At 50.3% G+C, this 12,464-nt stretch overlaps 1 protein-coding gene across 1 annotated transcript in view; it reads left to right on the forward strand.

The window, feature by feature from the left end:
• The first annotated feature begins 2,240 nt into the window (after window positions 1-2,240).
• The window catches only part of B3GLCT (beta 3-glucosyltransferase), a 120,298-nt gene continuing 110,074 nt past the window's right edge, over window positions 2,241-12,464 (forward strand). The window contains exon 1 of the mRNA XM_047861820.1: window positions 2,241-2,557. Coding sequence (XP_047717776.1) covers window positions 2,482-2,557 — 76 coding nt within the window. The 5' untranslated portion in view covers window positions 2,241-2,481. The remainder of the gene's footprint in view (window positions 2,558-12,464) is intronic.

Raw genomic sequence — 12,464 nt, forward strand, 5'->3', positions numbered from 1 at the left:
ACAGTTGGTGTTTCAAATAGAAGAGGCACTGAGGCAAGGGGTGCCTAACCACGTATCTGTTAGTGTCCTCATGAGCACATTTTGTTTCAGTTAACTTTCAACTTGTTTTGGGGAGAGGGAACTCCCAGGAAGTCCATTTATCATATGACCAGAGTAAGTGAAAGGTAATCCTTTTTAAAATGTGAGTTATGGAGCTTTGTAACGTGCCATTTATCTATGTCTACTGTGGAACGGAAGAACACTGGGGCAGATTTGTTACTTAAACAGAGTGTGCTCCCTGTTGTCTTTGGGGCTCCATTTCCCACACCTTGTTCCCGCACACAAAATACTCTCACGTGGTGCATTTTGACAAGAACGTTGATTGAGCACTTAAGAGTTGCCTGTTATGAAACGTGGAGTAGGTATTTGAACACATACCTGGTAAGTAAGCTGCTTAATTATCAAGCTTCTGTTCTTTTTTTTTTTTGGTTTTTTTTTCCCAACGTTTTTTATTTATTTTTGGGACAGAGAGAGACAGAGCATGAACGGGGGAGGGGCAGAGAGAGAGGGAGACACAGAATCGGAAACAGGCTCCAGGCTCTGAGCCATCAGCCCAGAGCCTGACGCGGGGCTCGAACTCACAGACCGCGAGATCGTGACCTGGCTGAAGTCGGACGCTTAACCGACTGCGCCACCCAGGCGCCCCCAGGCTTCTGTTCTTTTTAAACACATCTTGTTTTGATACTCAATATCAAATACATGTGGCGGGATGTTTTCTCGGAAGAACGCTGAACAGCTGTGGACGCTGGAAACCTTCTAGAACTTTTGACCAGGCAGGTTTTAGAAGATAAAAGGGATCGAGGCAGTCAACCATGAATTTGAAAAGAAAATTCACTTAAAAAAAAAAAAAAATGAAAGGAAGGATTCTTACATGTCTCTTTTTGTAAAAATGGTTATTGACATGTAGCCACAAACCCTGGCTGAATAAGATCGCGCCATTTGCATTCACGCAAAAATGGACGACACACAAGTTATTCAGTTTCCAGTTTCAAGAAGTCCGTACGAACCAGAGAGAAAACCTACAGTCTCTAAGCGTCCTTGTTAAAGCACTGGCAGCAGGTGTCGCATGTTGGGCAAACAACAATATTATCCTAACGCATTCAAGGCTAAGCCCCACGATGGTCTCCACTTTTATAAGGCTCAACACAACAAGCATTTATTCAGCACCTGCTTCGCTATCATCCTAACACCTTACTTGTATTCCCACCACCTGGCACCGGTCTTCACTTAACGTTTAGCGAGTGGATGAACGTGGCCCGTCCGTGTGGAAGGTGCCGGTGTGCTTAGCACCGTTGCAGGCACTGAGTAGGCATCCAAAAAATACGATGAGGTATGAATAAAAACACCCACACAGGCTTCAGGAGGTCATGGTCTAATCTCAGGTGGGTGATGGGCACTTGGTCCTGTATGCTTTCTAGGAGAGAGAAAGGAGTCAAGGCTTGGGGGAGGCACAAAGCAGTGAAGAACCATTAGAGGGGATTCAGAGTCCTCGGCTATTGCTTTCCTCCTCTGCCCACCACACGGCACAAGGGGGCCAGACCTGGCCAGGGCTTCCACGTCTCCTGGCTGGGGAGAGAAGCCCCTGAACAGTCCCATGGGGACAAGAGGGTCTCTCCACATGAGGCTTACACGCGACACTCCACTTCTCTGTATATCAATTTTTATCATACGTTTTGAAAAAAACGACACCCTCCCTCTTCCATTACGGTGAACCGCTTAAAATTACATTTACACGATATTACATTTACACAAACTTCTGTTGAAAGCCAAATTCCAGGCTTAAGCTCTTGGCCAAAGCCCATTAAAGGGGGATATTAAGTAAATTAGTTGAGCTGATTAAAAACACCTTCATCAAAGTAGAACACTGGTGCCAACAATATTAAGAGTTGAATTATTGATTTTTTTTTTTAATGGCCGATGGTACATTAGCAGGGAGGAAAAAGTCCTTCTCCTTTCCTTCCTGTCCCCCCCCCCCCCCACTTCTCCCGTCCCCCACTTTGGGAGCGAGAAGGGTAACTACTGACCTACTCCTGGAGATCCCGGAAAGGGAGGTGACGGAGAAGGGGCAGGGGGGACAGGAAGGCAGAAGATGGGGTCCAGGTAAGGGAAAAGAGGGAGAAAAGGAGTGGAGACTAACGGCCGGAGGGAGCAGAGGCTAGGGTCGCTGCGGAGGTGCAGCCACCTCTACCCACACCGCGTCGCGGGACCCCGGGCACAGCCGCGGGCCAGGCAGGCGCTGGAACGGGCACGGGGACGCTCCCCAAGCCGGCCGCCAGAGGGCGCGACCGGAGCCGGCGCGGCGGAGCCCGAGGAGGGAGGAGGGGAGCCGGCGGAGAAGGGTCAGCCGCGGCGGCAGGGGCGGCAGCGGTAGCGGCGCAGCTCCGCTCCCCGCGCGTCTCCGGTCCCCGCGCTCCAGCAGGGCGCACGGTCCCCGCCGCCGGGATGCTGCCGCCCGCCGGCCGCGGCCGCCGCCGCCTCGCACTCCCGGCGCTGCTCTCGCTCCTCACCTGCTCCCTGGGTAAGTAGCGGGCGGCCCGGGCGCGCACGGGAGAGGCGTGGGCTTCCCGGGCGCTGCCGCCCGCGCCCCGCGTCCGCGCGCGGGAGGAGGCGGCGGGCGGCCCAGCCCTGCCCCGGGGGCGCCCGCGTCCCGCCGTCCCGTCCCCGCCGCGCCGGCGGCAGCGCCCCCTCGCGGCGTCCGGGTGGGGGGGGATCCGGCTCTCCGGGACCCCGGGGCGCGCCGCGCCCGGCCCCTTTCGGCTCGCTGGTCCCGCCGCCGCCCCGGCCCCGCTCGCGTCTGCCCGCCTCCTTCCGCCGGGAGCTGGCGGCCGGCCGAGCCGGGAGGGCGAGGCGCTCACCCCCACAGGAAGCGCTGAGTAAATGTGCAACTGCGAGAAACTTTGAGAGGAGGGAAGCGGCGGCCGCGGTCCCGCCCCCCTGCCTTCCGCCCGCGTCCCGCCTGCCCCGCGCGCCCCGCTCGCCCCGCGCGGGCGCCGCCGGCTGGAGGCGAGCGGGTGGCCCGGCGTCCGGGCCGCTCGCTCGTCGCGCACCCCGGCGCCCCGCGGGCGGGGGCGAGGGACGGTGTCCCCCCCACGTCCGCGGGGTCTTCCGGCCGTGCCCTGGTCTCCCGGGCTGAGACGCCAACTTGGCACCAGCCCCTTCTACGGAGTCCTGGGCCAGCAAGGGAGGATCGGGGTGCCCGGCTGGGCCCTCAGTGTGTGCGGTCGTGGCGTGGGGGAGGCGGTGGGGACGCTCCCCAATCTTGGGTCGCTATGGGGGAAAATCAGAGAACACTTCTGGAGACGATGCTTGTCGGGTCTGCTGCTGCCGTAATGCCCCTTCCCTTTTTTCCTCCCGTTCTCCTCGCAAGGGTATTTTCTCCACCGTATCGTAAAAGGATGGGGCAGAAGTTAAAAAAAAAAAATCACCGTAATGGACGTGTATGATGAGACTTGTTCAAGGTTGAAAGCTTGGGGGAAGAATTGCTCCCTTTTCAGTGTTCTCAGGGTTATTGTCCTCTAACCCGGACTTTTGGGTTTCCAGTCGGTTAAAAGGCAGTAATTTCAGATTTTTAGAAATGGCAGAATGGTGCAACTTAGGAAAAGACGTAGCGTTATTGCACATTGCTTTTTGGTAGCCCACTGGAACCTTTTACAGCACGTTTTTTAAATTTGGATTTAAACTCTTGGAATAGGGGCCTTATTTGCGTCCCCGCCCCCGGCATTTCTATAGGTGCTCACTACGTGTGGGAAAATCTAGTGAGATTAATTGTTAATTAATTGTTCACATGCATGATTAAGTAAGCAACAATGCAATTAAAAGCATTCGGGCACCTTGGGCAGAGAAAGCTGTAATTGACGGTGGTGAGCAACTAAACTTGGAGATCTGCTTCAGTGGAAGAATGCATCGCTGGCCGGGGCAGCCCTGGGGGAAGGGGAAGTTGGAGGGGTGGGAGGTTGACTAGGTGACTCTTGGCTGCATCACTTGGCTTGCTGCCTGGGAGTTTTGCACCTAAGCAAATGGGGTGGGTGGTAGCCGAAATTGGCATTCTATTTATAGCACTGCACTTTATAATGCTGTACTGGGGATATAATATTTGTATATAATATATTCAATATATGGGCTGAAACACAAATGTATTGCTTCACGTATCTATTTTGCACTGCACTTAAGGGAATAGCTGCACTGCCCAAACTTGATAGTACGTTAAAGGACAGTCAGAATGAACCAGAATGTCAACACATTTTTAGAGATGTCTATTAACATTGTGAAGTTGTCAGATAAGCACAATAAATAAGACGTAAAACCTATTAAAAGGTCCCTGGGAGACATTTGGCTCTGTGAACTGGCTTTCATGGATTTCAAGAATACAGGAAGCTGTGTTCTTCGAGGTCTGAAGTAAATCACGGGTTCAGTTTATTGAGCTCTGCTTTGGTGGCGTTGGGGGAGCACCAAGACGTAAAAAGATGCGGTGCCCGCTCTGTAAATCTGGGAATCAGGAATCTTGGAATCTTGCTAAAACGAGAGATTATGACAGGAGTTCTGACGCATGTGAACAATCCTGATGGGTGAAAAATACTCTAAATATCCCCTTAGAAGTTTGGCCTGGGTATATATAGTTTAGTTTTCCCACAAACTGTAGCATATTCATTTGAGTTTTCAGAGAAGAGTCAATATAGAAAATTTATTTTAAATCCATATGATTATACAGATCAAATTCACTGTAACTTCAATTCTAAAGTCCAGTGCCAGTTCTAGAATCAGATTTATTCACACCTCTGCGCCAGCCGCTGTGTGGCTTCTAGTGAGTTTGAGCTCAGTTTTCTCCTAGAAAACAGGAGGCATAGACTAGATAAAATACCAGAACTTTGCCATTTCTTACAGTTTTAACAGACTGATCTATTGTGGCAGAGACTGCTCTCTGCTTACCCAGTAACCCTTGGTTCCTTCTTTTCCAGACTAAGAAAGCCCGTTAGATAATCAGGAGTGTCACCTGACTGCATTTGGATATAGGGTCTCCAAGGAGTATAATTAGGGTTAAATGATGTCATAAGGGTGGGGCCCAAATCCAACAGGGCCTGTGTCCTTATCGTCCTTATGCTTCTTGGAAGAGGAAGGGACACCAGGGATGCATACAGAGAAAAGGCCATGTGAGGACACCGTAAGAAGACTGCTACCTACAAGCCAGGGAAAGGGGTCTCCGCAGAAACCAACCCCATTGGCACCTTGATTTGGGACTTCTAGCTTCCAGAACTGTGAGGAGTAAATTTCTGCCGTTCGAACCACCCAGTCTGTGGTTTCTGTTATGGCAGCTCTAGCTGACTAATAATACAGGGAGTGAGGGAAAGGGTGGAGGAATGTGGTGGCGGGGGCGGCAGTGGCAGTGTGGAGAAAACACATTTCTCAGTGGCCCTTGCAAAGCAGGGTTAGCCACTGAGTTATCTATTGAGATTTTTGGGTGGGTCTCTTGGTAATGGCGGCTGACCCAGCTCGGATGCTGGCTTTTTTTAAATTGCATTTTTTTTTTTTTTTTGCCTTTGTTTCATCTTCCTTCCCATTGTCTGTAAATCTGATGGCTGGAGCCGTGGTGGCCATCTTGTGACCATGAGGTGACCTTGAAGACAGAAGCTAGCAGTAAGGACAGTATAGCAGAAAGGATAACACCACCTGGGTGCGAGATGGATGTGGGACACCATGCCAGTCCTGGGTCACTTATTTCCGGACTTGTTGGGCATGATATTAAAAATAAACCCCTGTCTTCTTTAAGCCTCAGTTGTTTGGGTTTTCGATTACACGCAGCCAGCCTAATCCTAATCGATAACATCTGTGAAGAAGCTCATTTGAACCAATGGTAAAATAAGATACTTTTATCTTTCTTTTTTTTAAATGCTTATTTATTTTTGACAGAGAGAGAGAGAGCGAGAGAGAGAGAGAGAGAGAGAGAGCGCGAGCGAGCATGAGCAGGGGAGGGGCAGAGAGGGAGACACAGAACAGGCTCCAGGCTCTGAGCTGTCAGCACAGAGCCCCACGTGGGGCTCGAATTCACAGACCGAGCGATCATAACCTGAGCCGAAGTTGGACACTCAACGGACTGAGCCACCCAGGTGCCCCTAACTTTTATCTTTCTTTTTTTTTTTTGTAATTTTTTTTTCAACGTTTATTTATTTTTGGGACAGAGAGAGACAGAGCATGAACAGATGAGGGGCAGAGAGAGAGGGAGACACAGAATCGGAAACAGGCTCCAGGCTCTGAGCCATCAGCCCAGAGCCCGACGCGGCTCGAACTCACAGACCGCGGGATCGTGACCTGGCTGAAGTCCGACGCTTAACCGACTGCGCCACCCAGGCGCCCCTAACTTTTATCTTTCTTATCCCTGTTTCTCCTCTTTATGATTCAGGATTGTATTTCTTAGCATCTGCCAAAGGTAGGGATGATTTTTCATTCTGGTCCAGTTCTTGCTCAGATTCTTTTCACTGCAGTGAATTAGACGTTTTGGGACACCAAGAATCAGACCTGATCCCAGGTGTTTTTATTGTTATTTTTATTTTTATATATTTTTAAACCCTCTTATTTCTTATAACAGATATGACTGATACAGGTTTTACCCATCTGGATGGGTAGTCTGGGCCTCAAGTTGGTGCAGCCCCCTTGGTCACAGACTTGACCCAAGGGCATTTGCCTAGAGCCAATAGTCAAGCTCTTTAACTGGGGGCATATAAGGAGGCGGGGGGGGGGGGGGGGGGGGGGGGAAAGAGCAACTGTTTCAGGTGGGATGGCCAGGGTGGGGAAGAGCTGTCCTGACCCTTCTGTCAACTTTTGTTAACTTGCTCTGAGGCAAGCATCCTAGGCCCAGTACTTGAGCAAGTCCTGGTAATTGACCTCATTTGGACGACGAAGGGCCAGGTGGTTTGTTTTTCTTTTCATTAGAAACATTATAAATCAGGCATAATTTCTAGGCACAAAGGGATTATTTGTGGGGAATTTGCAAATGTTCTAGATTTTGCCCCTTTGTAACATACGGGTGATTCATCTTTGGTGTTGCCAGATTCTTGCTTAAGAACAGTGTACAGGAGCATTAATTCCATCTTTCCCAACACAAAGGAAAAATTCTAGGGAGTGTCAGAGGTTCATCAGATCTATTACTGATTGAGAGTCGCCCTTGATTCCGTATTTCAAAGCTCTCTCCACAAGGCCACTCCCAGAGAAACCCGATTCGGTGCAGGTGCTGATTTGCACTACTAGAAAATGTCGACAGTAGTATTGAAAGAAAGACCTGTCCTCGAAATTTTTGTCCGTTTATTCAAAAACTGTCGAGTATCTCCATATGTCAGGCACTGAGGATATCGCAGGAAGGAGACAGATCTGGTCTGGCTTTCCCCCCGTGGAACTTGCAGTCTCGAGGGGAAGGAACATTATGCGGAGACAAATTGCACTGTGCTCAGTGTGGCAGAGGAGTTCGGGGTGCTGTGGGAACGCGTGTCTCAGGAGGGTCTTTAGCCTGGAGTTTGGAGTCCTGTTTCTCAACAGAGGGCGATCTTGCCCCTGGGAGAACACTTGTCAAGGGCTAGAGACTTTCTGGTGGTCACAGGGATGATTTGGCAGGAAGGGTTAGGGTCACTGGCCTCTGAGCTCGCGGTGCGGTTGAGCAATCCTAGTGCCCGGGACCACCTCCCCCTGCCCAGAATCAGCGATCGGTCTAGTGTCAACGGTGCCAGGTGCCAGGTTGGGGAACCTTGGAGCTGGGGCTCAAGGAGAGCTTCCTGGAGGAGGGGACATCAGAGCTCAGACTGGAAGGGGAAGCAGAAATCCGTTAAATGAAGGACGGGGGTACGCGTGGCAGGGGAAAGAGCTTGGTGCCCAGAGAAACACAGTGCAGAACGGACTGGGGCTGGAGAGATCGGGAGAGGGGCTGGGAAGATCAGTAGGGGGTCACACAATGCAGCCTCTTGCAGATGAGGGTAAGGACTTGGGACTTTGTCCTTAGAGCAGTGGGAAGTGGCTGAAGGGCTGTCCTAGGAGAGTGACATGATTTAACTTCGCAGTTTGAGAAACTCACTCTGGTTTTCCTACGGAACAGGAATTAAGAGGCGGCCAGTGGGGACGTGTGGGACCAGTGAGGAGGCTGTTGGAATCGACCACGGGAGGGATGATTAACACTCTCCAAGACACGGCGATTGATGGGTACAGTGGGCTGAGAGGAAGGCGGGGGTCACGCATGAATCAGGTTTCTGTCATGAGCTGTGGGCGGCTCCGGGTGCTGTTTACTGATACAGGCGCTAATGGAGAAGGACCAGATTTAAACAGGTTTTTTTCTTTTTATTGTAGCTAAATAACATGAAATTTCTCTTAACCATTTGTAAGTGTACAGTTCTGTGGCATTAAGTACCCAGACGTTTTTCTAAAATTTAATTTTAGAGGGAGGTGAGGATGACGAGTTTAGTTTGGACAAGTTGAGTTTGGGGTGTGTGTGAGATAGTCAGGTTCCATGTGAGGTGGGCAGTTAGATTTGTGGGTCTGGAGCTCATAGGAGAGCTTGGCTGTGGAGAGATATGGCAGCAGTTGGAATATATATATATGTATAATATATGCTATATATGCTATATATGCTATATAATATATATGATATGATATAATATACATATATTGTATATAATATGTACATATGTATATGTATATATACATATAATGTATATAATATGTACATATAATGTATATGTAATATGGACATATATATGTAATATGTACATACAATATATATGTAATATATACATATATATAATATACATACACACACATTTTTTTTTTTAAAGAGGAGAGTCTTAATTGGTAAAATAAATCCATTTAAGCTTTTACTCAAAATGTGTGGATATCCAAGATTTGGTAGAAGCTGGGGAAGAAAATAGTCTTTATCTGTGTGATGTAAAGCTGCAGGCTTATCCAAAAAAAAGAAAAAGAAAATGAGTGAAAGCATCATCAAATAAGATTTGAATGTATCTCAATTACAGCGGTGCCTTTTTCTCCTAGGGATAGGGCTTCTTTTCACTCCTAAAAGAATATTTTATGATCTGAAAAGGTGATATGTTTTAGTTTACATCATTGCTTGCCGTAAGAAGCCCAAGGCTCTTTGCATGTCATGCTGAATTTATCTTCTCCAAATCCTTGAGGGCGGATATGCTGGAGCTTGTGCTTCGTTGATGAGGTGAAGGGAGTGAAGGAAGGCACGTGGCCAAGGCCTGTTGGAAGAATTGCCCCTTTCCATTCCTTGGTGTCTGTCCACCTGTGCACCCCAGTGTGTCAGACTTCACACAGGAGAATCACCTCAGGGTCTTGCAGAGTTCCCTTTGTGAAGGGCTTTTTTGTTAAAATGCAGCTTATGGGGTCCTGGCTCCAGATTTTTCTCATATCAGAAGATCTGAGGTGAGGCCTCTGGATTTGCAGTTGTATCCAGGCCCCAGATAAGTTGTGTGTGTCGGCGGGTGCAGGAACCCTGCCTGGCCCACCCCAGGACCAGATACAAACTGGGGACTCTTACTGGGTGGCTTTCTTGTGTATCTGCAGAATGTAAAGTTAATGGCTGGTTGCTTTGTCTTTAAAATGAAATAAGGAGCTGCTTTGGAGAAAGTGCAGCGTGGAATCGAGGCCCGTATGCCCCGGTCAGGTATTTCTTCTCCTTGGGAAAGGAACCAGAAACCCCAGAATTCAAACTGAGCTGTCTTTCTCTGGTTCCACCATCATTTGGCAGGTTTCCAAGGGCTACTGGGGGGGAGGGGGCTGTAGTGTGGGGAGCGTGAGTCTCAAAAGCTAGAGCAGTGCATTGTGAGAACAAAGGTTTTTGGACAATTGGCAGGTTTCTAAGGTGTTAGAGCCTCTCAGACTGTAGGTACCATGGATTCAGTGGTACGGACAGGAAGGGCTTCTGGAACCACTTTTTGTGTCATGAAAATAAGATACCCCACGTTTCAGCTTACGTTGTGTTTGTATAAGTCAGCCACAGGGTTAACCGTTCACCACTGCTCTTACAATGTGAAGGAATCCTACGAGGTGCTGATTTTTCGGTGGTGGAGTTTATTCTGGAGTGGGTGGTATGACCAGAGATCCTTCTGCCCCTTACCTGTGACTCAGCCCGTGAAACATGCTTTTTGAGGGTGGTGTTTTGAGTCTCTCTCCCAAAACTCTGTCTGAATTGGAATTTTCTTATTTCCACATCCTGAGTGGCATATGGATTTTCACATTATTTGTTTAAATGAGATATGAATCAAAGAAGCAAATGATCTTTTCTTTCCTAAAATATGCAGTTATTCCTCTTTTCTTCCCTTCTGTTTTACTGTCCTTCCTATAAATATGTTTACCCTTTGGCACAGAGAGTATATTGGCCCTTGGCCAACTTTGGTGCCAAGGGAAGAAAAATTTGTATTCCAAACTCCATTTTCCCATTGACTTCTTTGATAAAACAGAAGATGGGTTTCAGATGGAGCAATGTCGAATGGGGGTAGGTGGTGGCTCAAAAGAGGACTGTCGCGCCTCTGTGCTCACTGCCACACTCGGGGGGGAGCCAGGCCCCCTCCTCCGTCACTTCTCTCAACTGGCTGATCACCTTGTAAGTGGTGCAGAACCCATGGAATGGGGCACAGGGGTTCCCTGCCCCTGAGTGTTGTCCACCTGTCTGCTTGCAGAATTGTGCTTGGCAGCCTCCAGTGCTGTGTGTCTCTCTTCCTGAGTTTGCTACTTGGCATCTGAGCAAAAGGCTCCATAGCTCTTCCCATAGGTCAGGTAATATCCTGAACCTGTACATGCACCGACTTATTTTCATTCTTGTTTAGTTTCCTCCCTTTTACAGGGACGGAGGCAGGGGCTCCGAGAGGCCAAGTCTCTGGCCCCGTGTTGCTTAGCTACTAAGCGGTGGAGCCTGGATGCCACGAGGCGCGAGTCTAGATTCTGTGTATCTCTGACCAGCGTGCCGTGCTATTCTTTACGGTGGAGCCGGGCCCGGAGGCCCGGTCTCCTGCACTGCAAGCTCTTTTCCCTTGTGCTTTGAAACTTTAAGGCGAGAACAGTTTAGAAGAACACCTTGTAAATCCTTGAACTACTGCCTTCTGTCTAGCTTCTCCTCTGTGCCTGGCCATTCCTTTTTGTTGTCTTTAGTTTTGTCCCTGAAATGTTGGCGTTGCCTCGCTCCCGTCTTTCCCATCCAGGCTTGTGGCTTTGGTTCCTTTGTACGGGGGGGACGCTGCCGGTGCCTCTCCTCTTGACCCCTGTGCCTGGCTCTGCACCTGGCTATGGGCCGCTGCTGGGTAGATCCACGGAGTGTCCTCAGCGCCTCAGGATATTGGGAACCGCACTGTTTTCCCACACATCTGCTTCCCTGCCTTATTCTCTAGCTTGTGAATGGCACCCCAGTGGACTCGGCCACTCCATCCGAATCCCGGACTCCCCTCCACTCCTTTCTCTCACTCACCAACCCCTCCGGACTCTCCCTTCCCCACCCATTCCATTGGTAGGATCTGTCTCAGCCTGTGCATTCTGCTTTGATATCTTCCAACACCTGCTTTTGCTCACAACCTGCTGTGCCCAGATGCTGCCTCGTCTGAATTCTGTCCCGTATCGTATCTCTCATTGCCTGCTCCATTAGCTTCTTAGCTGGCACGTTTGTGCCTTTTTTTGGTCCCCCCACAGCCCACCCAATAGGCTCCTCCAGAAACCTGTCTAAGGCACACATTTCAATGTGGCACTGCCTTTCTTAGAAGCTTCTCATAGCACTTAGGATAGAAGCAGACTCCCTAACGCTGACCCCTTTAATGACATGGCCCCTCCCCCTCCCGGATGTCCCTGCCCCAGCACTTCCATCCTCCTAGGTGTCCCTGCCCCAGTCACCCCCCTCCCCCAGGGTGTCCCTGCCCAGTCATCCCCCCCTCCCCCAGGGTGTCCCTGCCCCAGTCACCCCCCGCCCCCCGCCCCCAGGGTGTCCCTGCCCTAGTCACACCCCACCCCCAGGGTGGCCATGTCCTAGTCTTTCCCTCCCCCAGGGTGTCCCTGCCCCAGTCACCCCCCATCCCCCTAGGTGTCCCTGCCCCAGTCACCCCCCGCAGGGTGTCCCTGCCCCAGTCACCCTCCATCCCCCTAGGTGTCCCTGCCCAGTCACACCCCCTCCCCCAGGGTGTCCCTGCCCCAGTCACCCAAGCTTTCATGCAGAAGCCTGTTTCCAGGCCTCCTTGCTCTTGTAATTTGAAATCTCTCCTGCCTGGAATTTACTTCCTCAGGCACTGTGTCGAGCTCGCCCTAAGCAGTGCTTTCCTCCCTTTAAGCCTCCCCTTCCCTCTGCTGCCCTGCCTTGGGTAAGCTGCCCTCTGTCTCCACCCCAGGTGCTCCCTTGGGGACTCCCATCAGAACGACAGCCATTGGAGTGGACACTTGTATGCTTGGCTGTTGAC

This window comes from Prionailurus viverrinus, chromosome A1, assembly GCF_022837055.1.
Source record: "Prionailurus viverrinus isolate Anna chromosome A1, UM_Priviv_1.0, whole genome shotgun sequence".
In the NCBI taxonomy this organism is placed as follows: domain Eukaryota; kingdom Metazoa; phylum Chordata; class Mammalia; order Carnivora; family Felidae; genus Prionailurus; species Prionailurus viverrinus.